Source organism: Didymella exigua (genome assembly GCF_010094145.1).
Source record: "Didymella exigua CBS 183.55 unplaced genomic scaffold M421scaffold_14, whole genome shotgun sequence".
NCBI lineage: Eukaryota > Fungi > Ascomycota > Dothideomycetes > Pleosporales > Didymellaceae > Didymella > Didymella exigua.
The window spans coordinates 62,333-85,364 of NW_022984788.1; the positions used below are offsets into that span (position 1 = coordinate 62,333).

General features: G+C 59.9%; 6 protein-coding genes across 6 annotated transcripts; 4 read left to right on the forward strand and 2 right to left on the reverse strand.

Moving 5' to 3' along the window:
* Positions 1–1,864: 1,864 nt before the first annotated feature.
* Positions 1,865–3,848, reverse strand: M421DRAFT_92483 (GMC oxidoreductase; the record flags this gene model as incomplete). Its single annotated transcript, XM_033598038.1, has 2 exons — positions 1,865–3,693; positions 3,749–3,848. 2 exons carry the CDS (start codon positions 3,846–3,848, stop codon positions 1,865–1,867), a joined length of 1,929 nt encoding a protein of 642 aa, XP_033448432.1.
* Positions 3,849–6,137: 2,289 nt separating this feature from the next.
* Positions 6,138–10,534, reverse strand: M421DRAFT_5256 (EXS-domain-containing protein; the record flags this gene model as incomplete). Its single annotated transcript, XM_033595028.1, has 8 exons — positions 6,138–7,277; positions 7,324–7,413; positions 7,517–7,639; positions 7,689–7,832; positions 7,888–9,547; positions 10,034–10,200; positions 10,255–10,463; positions 10,522–10,534. The coding sequence occupies 8 exons, from the start codon at positions 10,532–10,534 to the stop codon at positions 6,138–6,140; spliced, it is 3,546 nt and encodes a 1,181-aa protein (XP_033448433.1).
* A 555-nt stretch (positions 10,535–11,089) lies between these two features.
* M421DRAFT_420717 (phospholipase/Carboxylesterase superfamily protein) lies at positions 11,090–12,543 on the forward strand. The gene is made up of 2 exons (XM_033592577.1): positions 11,090–11,385; positions 11,478–12,543. The coding sequence occupies exons 1-2, from the start codon at positions 11,322–11,324 to the stop codon at positions 12,137–12,139; spliced, it is 726 nt and encodes a 241-aa protein (XP_033448434.1). The 5' UTR covers positions 11,090–11,321; the 3' UTR covers positions 12,140–12,543.
* A 1,712-nt stretch (positions 12,544–14,255) lies between these two features.
* Positions 14,256–15,550, forward strand: M421DRAFT_63127 (exopolyphosphatase; the record flags this gene model as incomplete). The annotated part of the gene is made up of 2 exons (XM_033596041.1): positions 14,256–14,370; positions 14,421–15,550. 2 exons carry the CDS (start codon positions 14,256–14,258, stop codon positions 15,548–15,550), a joined length of 1,245 nt encoding a protein of 414 aa, XP_033448435.1.
* Positions 15,551–15,661: 111 nt separating this feature from the next.
* Positions 15,662–16,893, forward strand: M421DRAFT_155675 (uncharacterized protein). Its single transcript, XM_033587617.1, has one exon. The coding sequence runs from the start codon at positions 15,773–15,775 to the stop codon at positions 16,781–16,783; it is 1,011 nt and encodes a 336-aa protein (XP_033448436.1). The 5' UTR covers positions 15,662–15,772; the 3' UTR covers positions 16,784–16,893.
* A 647-nt stretch (positions 16,894–17,540) lies between these two features.
* On the forward strand, positions 17,541–22,659 carry M421DRAFT_62973 (uncharacterized protein; the record flags this gene model as incomplete). The annotated part of the gene is given in 3 exon segments (XM_033596025.1): positions 17,541–18,852; positions 18,867–18,868; positions 18,898–22,659. The coding sequence occupies 3 exon segments, from the start codon at positions 17,541–17,543 to the stop codon at positions 22,657–22,659; spliced, it is 5,076 nt and encodes a 1,691-aa protein (XP_033448437.1).
* Between the last annotated feature and the right edge of the window lie 373 nt (positions 22,660–23,032).

Sequence of the window (23,032 nt, forward strand, 5' to 3'; positions counted from 1 at the left end):
CGAAGAGTCGTCACCGAGCGAGTCCGAGCTCCCCCTGCACTACTACCACAGCAAGACTTCCATCTCTACGAACCTGCGCAAAACATCTACATGCAGAACTACGAGCGACCACAAGTTCAGCACGTCTACGAGCAGCCACCGCCGACGAATGTCTATGTCCATTGGCCCTCTCAGGTGCGTGTGCTTCATCGCCAACTTCCACCGCGCATTATCATCCATGATGAGTTTTCATCACATGCTGCTATTCAGCAATCGGGCGCGCTTCTTCCGTATGACCTTCCAGATCCAGAGCCTGAGGATGTCGGATTCACGTCGAGGGTGATGGAGCTCAAAGATGACGAAAGTCAGAAGGATAAGGAGTAGAGTGAAAGCATGACAGCAGTGATATGAGAGACTGAGTATGAGGAGACATTTAATAGCTACAATAGCGTTGTCTACGTTAATCTACATAGCGTCTTCGCGCTGCTGCCAATGAATCTTCAAATGATAGAAACGTTACGATGCTTGTGTTCTTAAATTACGCGTTTGACCGACAATCCTTGCATCTAACGCTGGAACTACCACTTTGAACTTGGCTGGTGCCATCACAGCGTAGGAGAAGAGCGGCCTAAATATTGCTCTGGGTGCTGTTGCCTATTGTAGGCATTTGCCACGTGTTTGTCAATAGCCCACCCTTCCCACCGTAACCTCCATCGCTTGCTGCTTATGGTATGCAGCTTGCAGATTTAGTAGAAAGGTAAGAACACCAAGGAAAGCAAGAGCGCTAAAGGTAAAAGCAAAAAGAACGCGCAAGAATCCTCAGAGGGAGCTGCGGAGGAGGAGAGTGATCGCAGGAGCATGTCCAAGAAGAAGTCTCAGAACAAGAGTACTAAGGCGGGAAAGAGCCGTAAACAGGAGTTATCTGACGAGGAGAATGATCTTGAAGAGAGCGACTACAAGGGTAAGTCAAGAAAAGGTAAGAGCAAGTCTTGAGCGCCCCCCTCCGAGGACGAAGAACGCTCCGAGTCCGAATCCGAAGATGCCACATCCGAGGCCGAGTCCGCTTTCAGCGAAGAACGTGGACCAGCACGTGGTAGGTTGATCGACGACAAGCCACACAACAGGGTTCCTAGCTTCGAGGATGACTACGGCTCGGCTCCGATGTCGGTCATGTCATTGAGAAGACGATGACTTATAGGAAGAAGACGAGGCCTCTAGGAAGGGTAGACAGCAGCATCGAGATGGATACGTGTTTCACTAGAGGGCATACCGCTGGGCTACAGTTGAGGTATTGATAGCGCACCAGGTTGGACAAGAACGAGCTGGAAGAGGGTTCGTGCCATATTTCATTACCCCAGTTACCCTGCTTGATTTCTCTTGAATGCTCATGATTATGACATGATAGACTGCAGCTATAGATTGTGTGATGTCGCAGGGAATTAGCTCTATAAACAGCCTGTTTAGGGGTAGAAGTGAAGACTACATTTTTGCCACTTTTTAGCTGTTACATTTGATATATTGATCATTGCAATAGATTGCACCATTCATCCACATGCTTGCAGGTCAATGGTCCCAGCCAGTGCACGCTCAACTTGTTGGCAGAGCCATGCAAAGGGAGACTCGTCGATGTGGGTTCATGAGGGCATATCATCCAGGATGGTAGGAAGGACAGGGGTAGTTCAAGAGACGATTGGACGGACAGAGCCACCGCTTATAAATCTTCACTCAGACGAATATGGAAGACCAGAAATTCACGGACATGAAGGCGATGTATAACCAGAATGAGGCTGAGAGATTATCAACGATGTAAAACGACAAATATGTACACTAAAGAGACACCCCACCGGCTATGCTAAACACAATCATGACCATCAAACATCAACATCTAGGCAGCCTCAGCAGCAGCCAGGATAACATCAGCAGCCTTCTCAGCGACCATGTAGGTCGAGACGGCAGTGAAGGTGCCCGGGATACGGGGGAAGACAGAAGCATCAACGACACGGAGACCCTTGGTTCCGCGGACGTTGAAGTTGCTGTCAAGCACAGCAAGCTCGTCATCATCGGCACCGATGGGGCAGGTGGACGAAGCGTGGTGGCCCCATGCGCTGTCCCTGATGTAGTCGGAGAGCTGCTCGGAGGTCGTGACATCCGCACCAGGGAGGACCTCGGTGACAGGGACAAGCTGGCGCTTGAAGGCGTCACGGGTAAGAGCGATGGCCTCAGTCATGGCAGTGACGTCCTTCTCCCACTCGCCCACACCGGTGTCGAAGTAGTTGTAGGTGATAGCGGGGACTTCGAGAGGATCAGCAGACTGGAGGGTAACGGAGCCAGCGTTGTTGCGGGGATGGGCCTTGAGAATAGCCCAGGTGAAGAGGTTGTGGACGGCGGTGGCGTTGACGCTGTAGCTGGGGAAGTAACCGCGGAAGTTGACAGGGCCACCGAAGGCGAAGATGTCCCAGTTGTTCTTCTCCGCGACGCTGGACTGGTAGAACATGTTGGCACCAAGACCGGGGGAAGCGTAGATACCGCGGTTGCCAAGGATGGGGGTGTTGTAGCGCTTGATGCAGGGATCGGCAGCGTCACCCTTGAAGGTGCAGCCGTCCAGAGCAGAGAAGTCGTTCTCGATTGTGCCCTGAACGGAGATCTCGTAGTGGTCCTGGAGATTGGTTCCGACACCGGGAAGGTCAACAACGACAGGAATGTCAAACTTCTTCAACTCGTCGGAAGGACCGACACCAGAAAGCTTGAGGAGCTGGGGAGAGTTGTAGGTACCACCGGCAACAATGACTTCGCGCGAAGCCTTAGCAGAACCAGCAGTACCTGTGGCACCAGTGTTTTTGGGGCTGGCCTTGTAGAGGTACTGGCCCTCGCGGAACTCGACTCCAGTGGCAGTGGGGGGAGTAGTGGTCTCGTCGAATGTGATCTTGGTGACGTGGGTGTTGAGCTTGACATCGAGAGGGTACCTCTTCGTGCCGTTGGTGAATGTGGCATCACGGACAGCGACGACAAACTCACGAGAACCGGTACGCTGACCGTCGGCAGTGCTCAGAGGGATCTGGAACAGACCGGGGTCAGAGTCACGGGCATCGGTGTCGGCGTTGGCATCGCCAGCAACGAGGGTGGCCAGGTTGATGATAGCGTTGGTCTTGTTGCTAAGAGCGAAGGCAGCGCCGCTGATCATGCTCGTGAGCTGAAGATCGCTGGTGACGATGTCGATGGGGGCATATTGGGTGCCCAACCATCCCTCGTAGCCGTGACCCTTACCAGTGGTGAGGTAAGCGTTCTTTTCAAGCTTGACAAAGTACTTGCGCATGTTGTCAGGGGCCCAAGAGTCGTCACCAGTGAGGTTCTGAATGTACTCAAAGTCAGACTGGTGAGGGTAGACAGCGATCAGGGCATTGTGAGCTGTGCATCCACCGAGGGTACCAGTGCGAGGGTACAGGGTTCCCTTCTGGACAGAGCCAGCAGGGGGCGACAAGCCGGTGTACTCGCCACCATCCGGTGTGGTGTAGGAGGTCTTGAAGTCACGGGCTTGTCTGTCCTCGTCGGCGTAGTGCTTGACGAAGAAGTTCCAGGCCAGGCTGGGGTCTTCAGAGACCTTCGCGTTGAACGAAGGTACAGTGTAGTTCTGGTTAGCACCCTGGTCGTCACCAGCTTCAATCAGAAGTGTCTTGTGGCCAGCGAGGGCAAGGCGGGCAGCGAGAGGACCACCACCTGCATTCATGGTCAGATCCGAGAAACTATAAGTAGATCCATGAGGTCGACTTACCGGCACCACTTCCAACGACGACATATTCGTATCCTGTAAGCTCGACAGCCTTTGCGAGAGAGATAGAGGCCGCAGCCAGAGCGAATTGACGGAACAGCATGGTGACTATTAGTAACGAGAGTAAGTATACAACAGGTTCTAGGGCGGTCAGCGAGTAATCAGGAAGCACCTATAGGCTGACTTACAAATGAGTGAAGACCTGCTGATCCAAGGCTGGATGTCTTCTCTATCTTTATACTGCCCCTCCACCAGCATATCACTGCCCCTATGGATATCGCATTGCTCCAGATCATAACCCTGTTGACACTTGCCTTGCTGGGTCGATACTCGCTAGGCACATGTAGTTACGAAGCATGCGGTACAGATTCCTATTCCGTGTGACAAGACCGAAGCAAACAGATGTTGCCCGTGCCAATGATCGCCACGGCATGGTGTGGATATACTCCATTGACCAGGGTCCTCTTGAAGTGGTAATGTCCGAGGTCGATGCCTAGGCGGACGAGCTCGAATCCCAGGTGTTTGGTAGAGACCAAGCTGCTGCGCATCTCCATTGGCACAAAACCTAGTAGACCTGCTGATGAAGGACCCATGCGAGTCGCAGGGTGCAGGAGACTTGCGATGGTGACGCTGAGTTTAGATTACATGTTCCAGAGGATCCGCGGGTGAAAGCGCGCGTTCGTCAGCGCAAAACAGCCATCCCTAATCTCGATCCGTTCCCGCGGCTGTTCGGAGGCTAGAGGTAGCTTGGCGCCTCATCGGGACTAGTGAGCCGGAATTCTTGCGCTGTTCGTAGACGTCGACCGTCTTGTTCATTTCGAAATTCTAAAAACCGTCGTTCCGACCCATAACGTCTGGGGAACGCGGCTGAACGCCCAACGGTTCGTAGTGGCCCAGCGGCTGCACGACACTGCCTCCTAGCACGCAACGGGTGTCGGTGCTCGGGCCTGTAGCACTGTGGTGGTGCCATTCTCGTTTCTGATATTGCCTTCCCATATAGTGCATTTGATCTACGTCGCCAAATGATCCTGTTACTCCTTTCATACTCACGATCGAGACTAGTGACGCGCAACGTCCTTCTCGACCAAGAGGCACGACTCGACCATGGCCGCACATTCTTGAAGAGCGGTTGGTCGAATCGCATGCGGCGTAGCGGTCTGGATGGGTTACGACAGCAACCTCGTGGCCAACTGGGGACCTTGGCGCCGTTGCCACTTATTGTCGCCGCTGCCGCTTATTGTCGCCGCTGCCGCTCATTGTCGCCGTTTGCCGCTTGTGGCCATTTTCACCACAAGCTGCGCATCATTGGTCTTCTTGGGTATCAATTTTGGACGATCTCGCCGTGCTTGTGAAGCGCCCTGTAGGTCGCAATGATATCTGGACAGGGGTAGATGACAAAAGGGAGGAAGGCAAGGGCGTACCTGTCGAATGCCGATGTACAGCGACGACGCTGGAGCGGATGGCGAGTTCCGGACGAGATTCACTACCCACCTGGACTCCACTTGACAGCAAAAACACATCCTGCCCTCGTCACAATGTGCAAAACCGACCGCGGTAGCTAAGTTTGCCGCATCACAGGAGGTACTACGATTCAGTTGACAGCTCAGGTCAATCGCGCCCGCCGGCGGTAACTACCGGTCGCTACCAAATATTCTCCATTGAAAATTGTGATGGACATCCTCACCGTGCATGGCAGAAGTGTCACGGCCTTGGATGTGGATACAGGGCTCGATATCTATAGGTAATAGCAGTTGTACTGCCACCATGGAGCTGTAGTTGCGGACCACCACGGAGCTGTAGTTGCGGACCACGTCCGAATAGAAAGTGGAGAAAGCATCTCGCTCAGTCTTCCATTCCAAGCCACACTTCGGGAATTACCGAAGTGACTACTTCCCAACTGCTGAGTGACGTTGCAATCAACAACGGTCTATGGTGTTCCGGTCTGCGGATCGACGCACCCGGCATCGAGTCTCCGCTGGACGACCGAGAACTCGAGCAGTACACCTCATACCAGCTCATGCGGTTCAAAGTCGAAGCAAGCAAAGTCTACGACCGCAATTGTGAGGGAGGGGGGTCAGATGTTTGGAAACACGTGCATCTCACACCGTCCCGCAGCTTATCCGTACACTACGCGCCACACCACTGCCGCAGCCATGAAGTCTGCCTGTAACATTTTCGCGCGGCGCACGACCTGAAGACGATGATTGATTGATTGATGGATACCGCGGCCCGTCCGAGCAGCCCGTCATGAGCGAACCAGCACACGTCGCTGCGGAAAGGGCTCAACACGTCGCTGCGGAAAGGGCTCAACACGTCGCTGCGGAAAGGGCTCTACACGCCGCTGCGGAAAGGGTTCAAAACGTCGCTGCGGAAAGGGTTCTACACGTCTCGCTCAACGCCCACCCGACCGCGCAGCCCTACTCGCGCCAACCGCAAGATCCTCGCGTATCCTACTCGCCGCACTCTGCTCGCCATCCGCGTCCTCATCCTCACTCTCCGCCCGATCGCCACCCACCACATCACCCTCACCTTCCTCGCGCTCCTCAGCATCCGACTCCTCATCCGTCGAATCCCCGTCATCCCTGGCCTCGGTGTCACGCCGCGGATCCCGGCCCAGCTCGGGCTTCTTCTTGCGCTCAAAGTCCTGCGCGTGCGCGTCGCGGAAAATGGCGCCGACGTGCGTAAACGCGCGCTGCAGGGGCGAGGGGCGGAAACCCTCGTCGTCTTCTCCGTCGTCAACGTGTGGGAAGCCGCGACGCTGTCGGACCGAGTCCGGGGGTGCGGGGTCTGCGCCCGCGGACGGGGTGGGCGCGAGGCCGTTTGGCGGCGCGGTCGCGGACTTGGGGGTGCGGGATGGTTGCTCGTCGTCGATTCTGGCGCCGCGTTGGTCAATGACGGGGGACACGTGGGGGCTCGGCGGGAGCTCGTAGGGGAGGGGTACGTCGCGGCTTGCGCGGAAGCGGCCGACGTTTGTGCAGTGTTCGTTTTCGACGCGGAACAGAGACCAGATGCCTCTTCTGAAGATCTCGGCGAGGGCGGCGCCGAACGACGTCTTGGCGGAGTGTTGGAGCTGCAGCGGGTCGACAATGTAGAGAACCCAGGCGAATCGCAGGATCGGGTCGATGACCATTGCTGTGTAGTACCACCATATCTTCTTATAGCCAAGCTCTTTGCGAAGGAACGGGTGCTTCGCACGCGGGTCACCGAGACTCCAGTCGTAGTAGATGTCCCAGAAGCTGGTGTAGATGGCGTTGATGACAGCAAAGGTGATGAAGGCTGCCTTGTTCGGGCCCGTCCTGTTGATGCGATAGATGCTCAAGGTCATGTAGTAGATGATGGTCGCAAAGTACTTGCCACAGTTGAGCAGATGGGGGAACTTGTTGCCTGTGTCCCAGTAACGGCGAATGCATTGCAGGGCACGCCAGATGCCGGGCAAGCAGGCAAGGAAGCCCATAGTGCGCAGATGCGACGAATTGCACTGCGCGGGCTCGTCCCAGAATCGAGCGTACAGGCAGAAGAACATGGCCATGTTCTGCAACGTGTTAGTGGAGCATGACATACAAGGTGCGCGTGCTTACACTCATGCTGTAGGTGAGCGAGCAGAACATGTCGCCAAGGTAAAAGTCGCGCCACTCGACAGGGTAGATGCCGGCCAGGAGAAGACGCCACTAGAAGTATGTTAGCGCAGCCACGAAGAGTCGCGTCTTGACTTGCCAACGAGTACAGCAGCCACATCCTGCTCCGAAAGTAGAAGATCCGGAGAGGGTTGACGAGGACCAGGACGGACACACCAATCAGAACGACCGGCCAGTACAGATACATGGCTTCACCACCAACGCGATGGAAGTTCAGCTGCATGGTGAGACCGAGGAAGAAGAAATACCAACACGGCAGCTGTGGATCGTCAGTCTGTTGTCGCAGCGCAGGCTGGCTATGTGCGTACCTCGGCGAGCTGCCTCCAATCCAGAAAGTGACGCGTGTCGTACTCGAAAATGAAGACAAAGTTGATCTTGTGCTCGTGCCACACGCGGCATGCAAGAGAGAAGAGGATGATCAGAAGGTTGACGAGGAAGAAGCCGGCGTAAATCTATCCACGTCAGCTCTATCGGCGTCGACTGCTGTTGTGACCAAAGGCAACGTACCTGCAGCAGATAGCTGCTATTGACCGATAACGCAGGGTCGTCGGCATGATGCGTGCCGGCGATGCCTGCGGCCTTGATGAGACCCTGGATGCTCAGACTAGCACCAGCAGCGACGAGAAGTCCGTTGCGGAACGTGTTGTCGGTGTAGTCGCCGGCGCGGGCAATCTTGATGCGCAGCTTGCCCACGGCGACTTTGTGGTTTCCTCGCTCAAAGTACCTGGCGTAGAGGTCCTCGACGGAGCGGATGTGGCCCTCGATGACGTCGCTGTTCACAAACCACGCGGTGCCGACTTTGTCGTTCATGTAGCGCATCGACGGGCGTGCGTGGACGGTCTTGTCGTACTTTTTGTTGATCTTGCGGAATGCCGTGCGGTTCAGCAGCGCATACGACTTGAGGAGCTCCAGACCGCGGTAGTACTCTTGGAGTGCGACCTTTAGCTTGCGCTTCGCCGACTGGTAGGGCACGTCTGGGAGCTCCGGCCGGCGCGCAAAGTCGCGGCGGTCGTCGTTGTGCAGCATGGGCTTGAGCACCGACGGCGTTGCCAGCGCGGTCATGGCCCTCGTGCTGCTGCCGTACTTTCCGGCATTCACGGCCTCGAGCGCGGCGTCGATGGGATTCAGCCACGCACTGCTCACCTCGTGGCCCTGCTTCACCTCGTGGCCCTGCTTCACCTCGTGCGCGTCCGCAGGCGCGCCGGCGGAGCCGCTGGCCTGGCCGTTCACCGCGGGGCGCTTCTTGTGCGCCTTGGCGTCCAGCTTGGCCGTCTGGCGCTGGATCAGCTCGTCGAGGCGGCGGTCGCGCATAATGTGCAGCTGCTCGCGCAGGACGCCCAGCCGGACCGTGGCCTCGTCCTCCTTGTCCTTGTAGAACCGCTCGACCTTGTCCAGCTCGGCGTCGAGGAACTGGAAGAAGTCTGCCTGGCGGAAGTCGAACTCGCGGTAGGCCTCGAGCGGCACGTCGCCGGGGCTGGCCGCGGGCTCATGCGCGCCCACGGACGCGACGCGCTTGATCAACGGCCGCGGGTGAGCCTCGACGCCGGACCCGCGCCCGGGCATCGAGTTCATGCGCTTCGGGCTGAAGATGCTGCGGTAGCGCGCGGGCAGCGAGGCGTGCTTCTTCGGCGTCTTGGTCCGCCCGACCTCGAAGGCGTTGCCGTCGCCGGGCGAGGGCAGCCTCAGCGTCGTGTGCCGCCTGAGCGACGCGGCCGCCTGCCCGTCTGCGGACTCGGTGCGCTCGGGGTCCAGCGCCGCGCCCGGCAGCTGCAGCGACGGCGGCGGCGGGCTGCCCACGAAGCTGCCGTAACTGGTGCCCAGGCCGCTGAGCCCGTTGCCGCCCGTCGCCAGCGGCGTCTCCTCTGCGCGGCCAGCCGAGCGGCTGCGGCTGCGGCTGCGGCTGCGGCTGGGGCTGCGGCAGGGGTCGGGCACGTCGGCCGGGTCGTTCGCCTCGCGTCCCAGGCCATCGCGGTTGAGGAACGAGTACTTGGGCGCGACGTCGGCGGCATTGGGCAGCAGGTTGGTGCCGCGGCGGCGGAGGCGCGGCGTGTGCGCGTCGCGGTTCACGCTGCGGAGAGCGCGGTCGATGGCCTTGAGTTTCTTCTTGCCGACTTTGTAGTCGAGGTACTTCAGCCGCCACTCGGGCACCAGGTCGCGCTCGAGTTCCCTGCTCGTGTTAGCTGCCTGTGGTTGCGGCGGTCTGGCGGGGCGCTGTACTTTGCAAACTTCATCTCGTCAGGCTGCGGATGCGCGACGCTCGGCGCTCTGCAGAGGCATGAGGACTCGAGGAGGGCCGAGGGGAATACTGCGAGTCCTCTGCGGGACCGTGCGAAGGCGTCTGGGTGCCGCAGTCCAGCGATGGCGTCCGCACATCGCAACGCTGCACTGCCAGCTTGGTCGCACTATCGAGAGTGGGTGTCTTGGCCGGCAGATCGCCAGCTGGCACGGGCTGTCAACCGCCATCCAAGTGGGCTTCAGCGGCAGCCGTCACCGCACCTGCCATCTGACTAGCATCTTTGCACAGCAGCAGCATCTTTACACAGCAGCAGCAGCAGCATCACAAAGTAGGGTATCATCGAACCGACCAGGCATGGCGTTGAATTTTTTTCATTCACAGTCCCATGGCTCTATCTACGCGCAGTGCACAGTCTACCATCCGCGACGCTCAAAGCGCTCAGGGCGGCCGTACTGGTTAGGATCGTACTGGTCAGCACCATGGTTGTCAATGTACTGCTCGTCGTACATCTTCTCCGCGTGGTTCTTGGCCTGACGCTTGGCCTTTTCGCGGTCGAACCAGTCCTCGCCCTTTGTCTCGGCGAGCTGCGGACGTCAGTCACACGAACATTGTCTCCATGGACGGCTGCGGGTGCTCACCTTGTCAACCTCAGCAGCAGCAAAGCCCGCAACAAGCTCCTTGGCGAAGGCGTGCGAGACGGGCTTGCCCTCCTTGCGCTGGTGGTCCTCGAACGCCTTGAAGCCCGCAAAGGCGGCGCCGCCTGCTACCAGCTCGTGGCTGAAGCTGGACTTGTTCTCCTCGAAGTTGTCGTTGTTGTACACCTTCTCGTACGAGTCCTCGCCGTGGTCTGCGGGGTGTTAGTCTCGGCGTGGTCACGGAGGGGCAGGGCGGACGGGGAGACGTACCCCAGAAGCCCATTGTGATGTGTGGTTGGTGTGAGGTGGGGTAAGAGACGAGCTGTAGTGGTGTGGGGAGGTGGCGCGTGGAATTGGAGTGTGTAGATGGAGTGTGTAGATGGAGTGTGTAGATGGAGTGTGTAGATGGAGTGTGTAGATGCATCTCAGCAACGGGCAGACCATCGCCCTTAAGTAGCTTCAGCTCTCGGCGGCCACCATTCTCAAACCGACACCCCGCTGTTGTCTGTCGTCATCTCAGCGAATCGATCTCGCCGTGCCCCTCTCTCTGAACCGTAAGCTATCCAGGGTCCAGAGGTGGCTCAGCTGCGGCACTGCTGCAAGTAACGGTCCGCTATGATGCACTAGGCCATTGTGTGATTCTATGATTGGATAGCTCCTCGGCCAGCTGCTCGGTCGTAGCAGACGCCGCCTCAAGCAGCACCTTGATGGGGCCTAGACGCATGCGTAATGGCCTGTAGCGGAGTGCTCACCGGCCGGTATGCTGGAGTGGTTCTAAGCTAGCCAAGCTTCCTTGGTAAAGCTTATCTCTGACCGCTTCGGCGCCCGCAGCTCGACACGAAGACGTACAGCGGAAAGTCGTGGCTGTGGAGAAATTCGTGCTCAATTCGTGTTCCAGTGGTTCTGAGCGAGGTCCTGGGTTCAATTCGCCTTCCACGTCGTGGCACTGTCGACGTTGCGATTGCAAGCTTCTGATCGCTCGGCAGCGATCTCCCGCATCCCTCGACCAGCCGCGTCAGACGCGTGGACCCCTCACACATGCCCGCGACAACGCACCCCCCGCGCACAGCATGCCAGGGCGACTGCCCACTCCGGCCGACTTCCCGTCTACGGTGGTCCTGAGCATCACGCCCGGTACGTCAGCACACACATTAGACTGCTCCAGCACACACATCAGACTGCTCCAACACACACCGCAGCACCCGTCTAGCAGCTAACCCACCCAGCGCCCGCCTCGCAGCAACCCACCAACATCCTCATCCTCGTGCACGGCCTCGGCGACACCCACACCTCCTTCACGCGGCTGGGGCAGCAGCTGAACCTGCCCGAGACAGCATGCATCGCCATCCAAGCCCCCGCCCCGCTGCCCTTTGACCTCGGCGGCTTCCACTGGGGCGACGACATGGTGTTCGACCAGCACACGGGCGCAATGGACACAGACACGGGATTCCGCGCTGCGACGCGTATCGTGCTTGACCGCGTGATTCGCGAGGGACTGATGCGCGGGTGCGGATACAAGGCGCGCGAGATCGTTGTCTTTGGGTTCGCGCAGGGCGGTATGGTCGGGCTGCAGGTCGCCGTCGAGCTTGGGGAGGAACTGGGCGGTGTTGTTAGTATTGGGGGCCGGCTCCCGGCGTCGCTGGAGCTAAAGGCCAGGAAGAGCAGGACGCCTGTCTTGGTTTGCCGGGCGGTGCGGGCGTCGGCGGTCACGGATAGTGCTGTGGCGAAGATGAAGGATGCGTTTGAGTTTGTTGAGATTAGGGACTGGAAGAAGAATGGCGATGGGATGCCGAGTAGTAGGGAGGAGATGTTGCCGGTTATGCAGTTCTTCGCTCGCAGACTCCGGAGTACGAGGGGTGTGCCGGCTGGGAGCGTGGAGCTTAGTTGATCGAGGCGCTAGTTCACGTCTACGTTCTCACCATCCAAGGGGAGGATTGAATTCATCTGCACGACTACGTTCATGTTGAAGTCGACTTGTAAGCTCGGCCATATACTTCTCGGCCACATACTTCTCGGCCACATAGTTTTCGGCCACCCTACCCACCACGCGTCATCTTCAATTAACGCTCTATATTATCACAACCACTTTGTTAAAATGGATACCCGTGAGCTTGCTATACAGTCTGCGCTTCGTGATCTCGATTCTGGTGTTTTTAAGAGCCAGCGGCAGGCTGCTCGTGCGTACGGAGTTCCTCGATCCACGCTTCAAAGCCGCCTACAGGGCTGTCAACCTCACACGTCAGCACACTCAAAACAGCAGCGACTGACTCCAGAGCAAGAGCGCTTCTTAGTTGAGTGGATTGTTGAAGAGGATAAACGTGCTCAGCCCCCATCCCATCCACGGGTACGAGAAATGGCCTCCCGAATACTTCAGATGAATGGCGACCACGCTCCGCTTGGTCAGCTATGGGTACCCCATTTCATCGCCCGCAACCCGCAGGTTGCCTCTATAGTTGGCCGAACAATTAAGACGGCGAGGACTACAGGAGCTCAGTATGAGACGATTCGTGCCTTTCTTGAGCTATTTGAGCGTACCAGAATCGAGCTGGGTATACAGTATGAGGATATATGGAAAATGGATGAGACTGGGGTCGGCCTTGGGGTACGTACAAACACCAGAGTCCTCGCTAGCTCGTCAAAGAAGAAGGCTTGTATCAAATCCCCAGAGAATCGCGAGTGGGTCTCGCTAATTGAGACGTTATCCACCACAGGCGTCAAGCTTCAATGCCTCGTCATCTTCAGGGGCAAGCATCTACAAGCCACGTGGTTCCCAGCGCACGGAGTACCTGACTGGCTATATACAACCTCGGAATGGATGGACGTCAAATCAGGTTGGATGGACGTCAAATCAGGTTGGATGGACGTCAAATCAGATTGGATGGACGTCAAATCAGATTGGATTGGAGGGGTTACAGCGTATATTTATCCCTAATGCTACTCCCTGCCAAGGCCAATGGAGGCTCCTTCTCGTGGACGGCCATGGCTCTCATGCCCCTGTTGACTTCATGTTGGCCTGTAAGGAGAACAAGATATGGGTCCTCTAGCTTCCCCCTCAGGCCTCACACGTGCTTCAGCCCCTGGATCTTGCTCCTTTCTCTGCTGTTAAGACGAAGTATCAATCAGAGATCCGTGCTCTCTCTGCCCTCGATGACGCAGCACCTACCAAGAAAGAGCGCTTCGTTGTATCATACAACAAGGCAAGAGAGGAAGGCTTGGCTAAGCGAGTAATCCAAGCTGGGTGGAGAGCCTCAGGTCTCTGCCCATATAACGCAGACCTCGTCTTACTCTCATGCCAAGTGTCCAGCCGTCCAGCAACGCCACCACGTGATACCCAGGACTCGGAGCTCCGGAATTCGATTCTCAGCACGCCTCAGAGCGCACAGGCTCTATATAGGGCCCATCGGCAGCTCCTACAGTCAGAGTCTCTCTCACGGAGCACTCGGACAGTGCTTAGCAAGGCAGGCAAGGCTATAGCAAAGGCACATACTCGAGCAGCCGAGCTCCAAGCTGAAAATCAACAACGTAAATATCAACTAGATGGTACTGCTACTGCCCGGAAGAGAAAGCGAGTCCAGCCTGACCTAGATGAGCGCTTTCGTAACGTTGAAGCGATCAAGGCTGCGCTTGAGCGAGCGGCAGCATTACACGCCGAGCAGACATCAAGTTCAGTTGAAGAAGAAGCTCAAAAGGCAGCAGAGGTAGCAGCAGCTCTCACGCTTCAGTCTAGGTGTAGCGAGTGGCAAATATAAGTGTGGCTGTTGAAAACACCACGACTCCAAATGGGGTGCTTCATTTTGGTGGGGTGGCCGAAAACTATACGTGGCCGACAAGTACGTGGCCGACAAGTACATGGCCGACAAGTACATGGCCGACAAGTACATGGCCGAGCTTACTGCTGTTCGTGCACGTGTCGGACGGTGACAGCTTACGTCATCGCTCGAGGCTGTAGTTAGCTTGTAGGTTAAACGCAACTCGACATGTTCACACACACCACACAACCGGAGATGGCCGCACCAAGAACGTCATTGCGCGGGTTCCTCGCGCATGCAAAGAGCGCGCTGCGGAGTGCAATCAGCTCCCAGCAAAAAGTCACTCTGGTCATTGGCAATGAGTCGGCCGGTCAGCGCCTCACATGCCTCGTACAAGCATCCGACGCTGATGGGCGACAGACCTCGACTCGATGACATGCCAGATTCTATATGCATACGTGCGCTCCATGGCGCCGCCAAAAAACGCGTTCACGCCGCTGTACATACCCGTGACCAACATGCCGGCCGCGGGCGTGGACATGAGACGCGAGTTTCTCGCCGTGTTCAAGCATGCAGACATCGAGGCGGCGCATCTGATCACGCTCGACGACCTCCCGGCGCCGTCGGACATGCAGACCAAGCTGAGGCCGGAGAACACAAGGTGGATCCTGGTCGACCACAACGCGCTGCAGGGCCAGCTCGGAAGCATCTACTCCAGCCGCGTGCAGGGCGTGATCGACCACCACGACGACGAAGGCGCGGTGCCCCAGGACACGGGCGCGGAGCCGCGCATCATCGAGAAGAGCGGGAGCTGCACGAGCCTAGTCACAAACTACGTGGGCCCGACGTGGGATACGGTGTCGGGCGGCGCGCTCGACGACGACGCCAGGGTAGCCCAGCTGGGTCTGGCCAGCATCCTCATGGACACGGCGAATCTGCAGGACCAGAGCAAGACGACCGAGCACGACCGCAGGGCTGTCGAGTACCTGGAGGCAAAGGTGCTGCGGTGTCCACAGGTGGCGACGACGTACGACCGCGGCGCGTTCTACGAGGCGATTGACGCGGCGAAGAAGGATATCGGCGCGTTGGAGCTGCAGCACATACTGCAAAAGGACTACAAGGAGTGGGAGCAGGAGGGGCAGAAGCTGGGGATTAGCTCGGTTGTCAAGGAGATTGCGTTCCTGCAGACGAAAGCGGGCGAGGAGGCGGAGGCGGAGGCGGCGTCTTCAACCTCTCAGGCCTTCCTGGACCAACTCGCAGACTTTGCTCGAGAGCGGAGTCTCAATCTCTACAGCGTCATGACGACGAGCACGTCCGCCGGCGGCTCGTTCCAGCGCGAGCTGCTGGTGTGGGCATTCGACGAGAGCGCCGTGTCGTGGGCACAGCGGTTCGCGTCCCAGTCGCAGGGGGAGCTTGGGCTCGAGGCGTGGGAGGAGGATGGCAACGTGGCGAGCGGCGAGGGCGACGGGCAGTGGAGGAGAGTGTGGTGGCAGCGCGAGGTGCAGCACAGTCGCAAACGAGTCGCGCCGCTGCTGAGGCAGGCTCGATGACTGGCTCGGTGACTGGCTCGGTGACTGGCTCGATGACTGGCTCGACGACTGGCTCGATGACTGGCTCGGTGACTGGCTCGACGACTGGCTCGGTGACTGGCTCGGTGACTGGCTCGACGACTGGCTCGACGACTGGCTCGGTGACTGAGCCGGAGCAGGCGAATGTTACTACTTGGTAGAGATGCACGCTTGTGATTAAAGGCACCACACGCGCGCTGCACGATGACGAACAACCAACTACAAACTACAAGTGTCACCTGTAATTACCACGTCGAGCACTGCATCGCGCCGCGCGTCGGCAGTCTCGTGACACCGTGTCCTACCGGGATACCTATGCGGTCGTCGTGTGTCCCCGGTTGCTGGAGGCGGTGTCGTTGCGCGGTGGCACTCGACGCACGTCTCGACATGTCATGCCGGTCTTGTCGCGTCTCAGAACAGGTGATGTGGTGGTGGCGTGTGTGTATACAACGCATGCCAGCCATTTCTCTTCACGGTGGCAACCACGACGGAACAGGGGCACGGTCGCGCTGCAGGCCAGACGGGCGTCTGCAAGCACCAACAATGGAACAGGTTCGCACGCATCACCACGGGGAATCAACTCTGCAGTGCTGCTGGGCAGATGGCCAAGACACGGTTGGAGAATCATTCGCTGCACGGCGAATGGCGGGCTGCAGCGTCGTGACAGCGAAACAGTGCATATGCGCAGCGCTGGTTGAGGGGTGCCAGCACATCAAGCGCGGGGCGCGCAGAAGACAAGCCATGTATGGGGACCCCGGCCAGCAGGTCAAGGCAGACGGGCGCGCGCAGGCCAGGGCAGACGGGCGCGCGCAGGCCAGGGCAGACGGGTGCACGCAGGTCAGGGCAGACGGGTGCACGCAAGTCACGGGGCGCGCGTTGGGGTGCAGGACATGTCGATTCTCACCTTGCAGCGACCGACGAGAAACATGGCAGTCGTGTGCTGTGGCGTGCTGTGGTGAGAGGTGGGTGGTGTGCAGATTCTGGGCTAGCGCTGCGGCTGCAGATTGGGCCAGCCGCTGCGGGAGGAGGCGGGCGGGCGTCAAAACAAACACCAGGCGAGGCTGGCGGTCCAGTCGACTGGACAAGTGGGACGCTGGAGTCTGGACGTGTGTTGGTGTGGGCGGCTGGTCGAGGGTCCCTCGTGTCTCAGCAGTGCGCTGCGAGCTGGACGGTGGCGCTGCGAGCTGGACGGTGGCGCTGCGAGCTGGACGGTGACGGTGACGCTGCCCTCGGTCTGCGGTGATGCTGGCGCGCGAATGCCCGACTCGAGCACCGACTCGAGCACCGACTCGGGCCCTGCCAATCATCCATCGCGAGCGTGTGCAGCCGACTGACAACGCATCCGCTCTCCTTTGGGCAGCGCCAGCCCGCGGCCATGCGGCGCTGTGTGTAAAGACCAAACACCTTGGGCTGTCGCTGCACTCGCCTTCACGGCATGCTGTCTCATGGCGACGACAGCATGTTCCGGCACACTCCTCCGCGTAGGTCCCTCTCGTGCTGTATAATCCGTGTACTGTAGCTGTCCGTTGCTCCACTGCGGTGTCTGTGCCTGGCAGCGCTGCTGGCCCCGTCTGCGACAACCCGGTGCGCATCAGTGCGCCTGTACGATGAGCTGGCAGCGCTGCGACGACGAGGCCAAAACGTCCACATGTCGCCCTCACTCCCCAGCTGCTGACGCCTCCCAGCCAGGTCGCCCGCCGTGCCCGTCCTGCCCGTCCTGCCCGCCGTGCCCGTCCTGCCCGCCGTGCCCGCCCTGCCCGCCGTGCCTGTCCTGCCCCATGTGTCGAGCGTCTCCAAGGTGTCGTCTCGCGCCCACACGCCGCAACACCCGTCCGCGCCGACGACTGCTGTGACCGACGACCCCCCGCCCGCAGAGCCGACCCGCCCTGAACCCAACCACGACTCGTCGCCCGCGCCCGCGACCGCGCCTCTGCCCGCGACTGCGCCCGCGCCTGCGCCCGCGCCCGCCAGCATGGGCTCACGGCCAGCCCTCGAACACGCCCACGGCACCACCGCCCACAATGCCCACAACGCCGTGCCGCGCCCGCACATGGCTTCCTCCCTCTCCGCGCCCGCCGGCAAGCTCCCGCGCCTGCTGCCCGCGGACCTGTCCGCCTACAGCGACGCCCTCCTGCCCTCGGCCGCCATCCCCACCTCGGCCACGTCGCTCGCCGAGCTCGCCCACCTCATCCGCCTGCAGGGCCACCAGGAGCAGCGCAAGGCCCACTCGCGCCTGCGCCTGCACCGCTGGCTGGTCTCGAGCGCCCTGTCGGCCCGCATGGTCCACTGCGGCGAGCTGGCCTACCGCACCCTCGTCGACAACTTCCGCTCCGACGACAAGAAGAGCTTCGCGCACCTGTACAACGCCCTCAACGACGTCCGCAGCTCGTGCGATGCCACCCGCCAGTACGCCCTGCTGGAGCCCGACCTGCATCTCGGACCCGCCAGGGCCGCCGTCAAGACGGACAAGGCCTCTCTCTCCACCTTTGTCAGCGACGTGCCGGCCAGGATCCTCGACGACCTGCTCGGCTTCATTTCAGAGCTCCGCACCAACCCCGATTTCCTCGCGGCCCGAATCGCGAGCTTGTCGCAGCAGGAGCTCGCCGCGCTCTCGTCGTTTCGCCAGGCCCTCGATCCCGTCGAGTCTGTCATTGCCATCACCGGCGCCCGGGCCAAGAACGCGGCTGCGAGCAAGCCCAGCCAGAGCGGCCCCAGCCCGGTCGAGCGCCTGCTGAGCTTCCAGCGACACGACCCGCTCGCCGCCCTCGTCTACACCATCTTCGCCAACTCGTCTGGGCCGGACTCGGCCGAGGACCTGCGCCGGACCGATGTGTGGGCCGCGACGTGCGCCAAGATGATCAGGGAGAACAAGGCGGGGACAGACAGGTTTGTCAAGACGGTCCTCGACGTCTGGGCCAGCATGCGGGAGTGGCCGGGGAAAGCCAACCTGGAGCTCTACCTCACCCAGGCCCTGCAGGACGGCCAGTTCCTGCTGGAAAAGGCCGAGGAGCAGCCCGCGCGACAAGGACAGCCGCCGCCGCGGACGACCAAGGACACCATCGCCGCGGACGAGTTCTTCGACAAGGCTGTGAAGCGCCTGTTTGAAGTCGTCGACGACGAGCCGAGCGCCGGCGGCATTCCGGACGGCGTCTTGGAAATCGGGAACGCTATCCTGCGCAAGTTGGACGACGAGAGAGGTGCCCGCCGGGGCGCCCAGATGTTCTTCGTCTCGCGCTGGCTGTTCACCACGTACCTGATGAACGCAATCATCCACCCCGAGGCACGTTGTCCACGGCAGCCGTCTCGCCATGCTTGGCTAACCGCAGCAGACACACGGCATCATGATCGAGCACCACATCAGCGAACACGCCCGCCAGAAGATCCTCAAGGAGATTGCTGTGCGCGCACAGAAACACGTCTTGGACCTGACGTACAATTGGTACGAGCTTTGCTTTGGTTTCCGCCTCTTCCGGGAAGCTAACTATGGTCACAGGAAGCAGCAAGTGCCTGTTCTTCCCGAGATCCGCACGCACATTGAGAGCATAATAGCCAGGTTCAAGCACACCAAGACATACTCCAAGCCCATCCTCCTGCCTGCAAAGGCCATTACCTCTCCGCGAGAGACGGTCGAAGTGCAGCCGTTCATCGTGCTGTGCCCGTCAGACATCATCACCCTCGTCAACACACTGTTCCCCGAGCGGCGCCCGTCGTCGAGCCATCTGAACAAGGACGCCGAGCGCCGCGGTGGAATCGCCTCGTCTGCGTCCTCCATGTCTGGAATCTCCATGCCGTTCCGCAGCGCTTCGGCGGCGACGGCGGCGACGGCGGCGACGACGGCGACGACGGACGCAAGCTCGATCCTGAGCGCGAGCGCATCATCCATGACCAGCGACACTACCTCGCGGGAGCCCCTCTTGGACACGGACAATGTTGATCTGGGCCGGCCTGTGGGAGAAGCATACGGCGAATCAAACATTGCGCCTAGCGAGAGCTACGGGCGACACCTGAGGATGGCGTGCTCCGAGATGACGCGCATCCTCGGTGGTGACGCCACCTCTGGCACATGCCATCCTTGCAAAGAGCGCTGGGCGGTGCTGTACATTTCGGCTGACGGCAAGCACCTCAAGCCGCGCATGCGCAAGGATGCAGACGACGAAGACGAGCACGACGAGGACTCGCACGACACGGACAGCAGCGACGACGAGGGCTCGGGAGCGATCGACCTCGAGAACGACTACCACCAGCTGAAGGATGCCATCGCCAAGCTCGTCGACGAGTACGAGATACCAAAGGAGCTGGCGCCCGACAGCGAGTCCAAGAGCTTCAGCAACCGCATGACGACGCGCAAGGCCGGCAGAGGCCGTGGCCTGGGCCGAGTCGCCAGCGAGTCCTTTGCGTCTCGCAACCCCTACAATCAACCGCAGGCTCAGACGCAGAGCCAGCTCACCAGCCTGATTGCGAGCCAGCGCAACGTCCCAGCGCGGCATCGCTCACCGCAGCATGCACGGAGCAACAGCAACCCACAGAATCCAAACGAGCGGCAGGAGAGCAACTCGGTCCTGGTCACGATGCTCGAGTCGGCCATGCTCCAATGCCAGGCTCGCTCCGACTTTGTCAGCGCGCTCATGTACCACAAGACGCTGGCCAGCCTCCGCAGACTGAGCTCGCCCACACTCGTCAAGAACGGCTATGCGGCGCTGCTCAACTACTTCTCGCGCGGCCCTCGCGATTCGCTCAGCAAGGCCGCCAACGCCATTGAAGAGTTCGAAGCCTGGTTCGTCTGGTTGAAGCAGTCTCAGGAGCGGGCCGACGGCATGATTGAAGAGATGATGGTCGGGTTCAAAAAGTTGCGCGACAAGATGTGGTACATTAGCGACGTCCGGGGCTCGAAAGAGTACGATGACGCCAAGAACGTCGCCCTCGCGCTCAAGATCATGGGCCAGCCGACCAAGACGCTGGACGGCAAGCCCTTGCAGGCGCCCCGCGCCCGCAACCACTCCAAGTCGTCCTCGAACAATTTCGCGCTGAGGAACGAGGCCCAGCTTGTGGACGTCATGGCTGCATCTCAGGACTTTGGCGGGCCGAACAAGCTGTCAGACGAGCAGTCGGAGATGACGCTGAAGTGGATCAATCAGTATGGCATCGAGAACTTTTGCAAGGGCGAGGAGCGCATCCACCGCTTCTGCCTCGAAATCGACAAGTGCGTCAACAAGATCGTGGCCGACAACCTGATGGAAGGCCCCACGCTCTGGGCCAGCGACTTGTACAAGCGCGACCAGCAGATCTTGGACAGCGGCCGCCAGAAGGGCGATCTCTTCCTCACCGGTGTCGGGACGCTGTCCGTCGCCGGCGACGACGAGTATGAGACTCACGGTCGGCCTGGCTCGCGGAGCCTCGACTTTGCACAGCGCCCCAGTCACAGCAGCCTGCGCTCGGCTGCCAACCGCAACGTGTCGGGCAACTTTGATCAGAGCCCCTGGGCCACCAGTCCCGTTGACTCGCACGACTACTTTGGTGGCTCGTCACCACTCATGGCCATCGACTCGGCCACGACCTTCTGGTCGCCGTTCCAGACGCAGGCTCAGTCGCCGACGAGCGCCGCCAGCATCCGGCCGCGCACTGCATCGTCCTCCAAGGGCACGGTGATGCTGAAGCAGTCGGCAAGCGTCAACGAGGAGAAGCGCCGCTTCCTGCTCGACCTGAAGCAGACGCTGACGGGTCTGCTGCTGAGCGATCTTGGCACCATGGTCTTCGCCGCCGGGAGCGAGACGGATTCTTGGTTTGGCGGTGACATCCTGGAAGACTGCATCCAGCGCAGGGACGAAGAAGAGCGCAGGCGCAAGAAACAGCTTGCCAAGAAGAAGAGCGTCAAGAGCCTGCGCAAGCCGACCCATGTCGATCAACGCAATGTGCCGCTCGACACGCTGGGGAGGACCGAGAGAGGCCAGGCTGCACCTCCTGTCGCCACGCTCCAGCACGCTGCGGGCTCTGATGCCCAGCACTCTGCAGGCGAGCATTCTTCGACGTCGAGCGACGCCACATCGCGGTCGGCAGGCGTGGCTGCCAAGAAGGCTGGCCTGCTCGAGTTCCCGTACAACGTTGCCTTCCGACGGTTGCTGACCAAGTTTGCAACGCACCCGAACCCCTACACGAAGCTCCACGCTCTGTACGAGCTCGAGCTCCTCATCATCGCCTCCCTCTCCTCTCGCTCGGCCCGCTCCTACAGCAGCCGCCGCGAGACTCTGCCCACCGTTGCGCAGTCGCCCACCCTCGGCGCAGTGCCCGAGTACAGCTCTCGCGAGCCCGCAGCACAGCACTCGCGCGCCCAGAATCTCGACGAGGCAATCGCAAACTGCTCCGAGCGCCGCGCATACACCATGGCCGGCGACCGCTCCTCCCCCGTTCCCTACCGCAGCGACGCGCGCTCCCCCGTCGGGCCCCCCAGCACCGACATGATTGTCGAAGTCATCCAGAGCCTGCTCCGCGACGCCGACGTGCGGCCCAAATCCCTCTTCCGCGACCTGCAATACATTGCCTCGTTCGTGCCGGCGACCATGCTCGACAAGACCGAGCGCGGCAAGGCGTTCTGGGACGTCGGTCTCGCCGCCCTCGGGCTCAAGCAGGACGTGTGCCGGATCATGGTCGAGCTCGTCGACGAAGTCATCAACGCATCCAACACATCACGCGCCGCAACCCTGCAGCAATCCAGCGCCGAGAAACCCAGCTCCCGCACAGGCACCCCCGCGCCAGCACCACAGCCCCGCTACACAATGCAAGACGCAGCTCGCATGCTCCTCATCACCGCCAAAGAAGGCGACGCCGTCGCAGAGCGCGAACTCGCCATCTTCTACCTCACGAGCCCGGAGCTACTGCACCGCGCTGTCCTGCCGCTCACCCGCCCCAGCGATGTGTTCAAGACGGAGCTGCTCAACCGCGAGAGGAAGGCGAGCCAAGATCCGCAGCGCAGCGATCCCATGACGATGTGTGTTGCGCAGCATTGGATGGAGCAGAGCATGCGCGGTGGCGATGGGCTGGCGGCCAAGTATTTGCGGCAGAGGAGCGAGCTTGAGAGTATACCCAGTCGCGCCTAGAGGGAAGTGTGGGTGACGTGTGTTGGCGTTTTGGTTGCATGGCGCGGTGTTTCTGGTTTTTTGTTTCTTGTTTCTGCTTTCTTCCTGGCTCCTGCCTGGCTCGCCTTTTTTTCGTCTTTTTTCTTGGGGTTTTTGGCGTAATGGGCATAGCATGATTCCCCCTACTCTGTTCTGCCGCACCGAACGCGCAGGAGCGGCGTGTTGTTGGCGTTGGATGCGTATACGGTCGCGGTGCTGTTTGCGGTGCTGTTTGCGGTGCTGTTTGCGGTGCTGTTTGCGGTGCTGTTTGCGGTGCTGTTTGCGGTGCTGTTTGCGGTGCTGTTCGCGGTGCTGTTCGCGAGGTGCATGATGCATGGATAGATGGATGAATGTC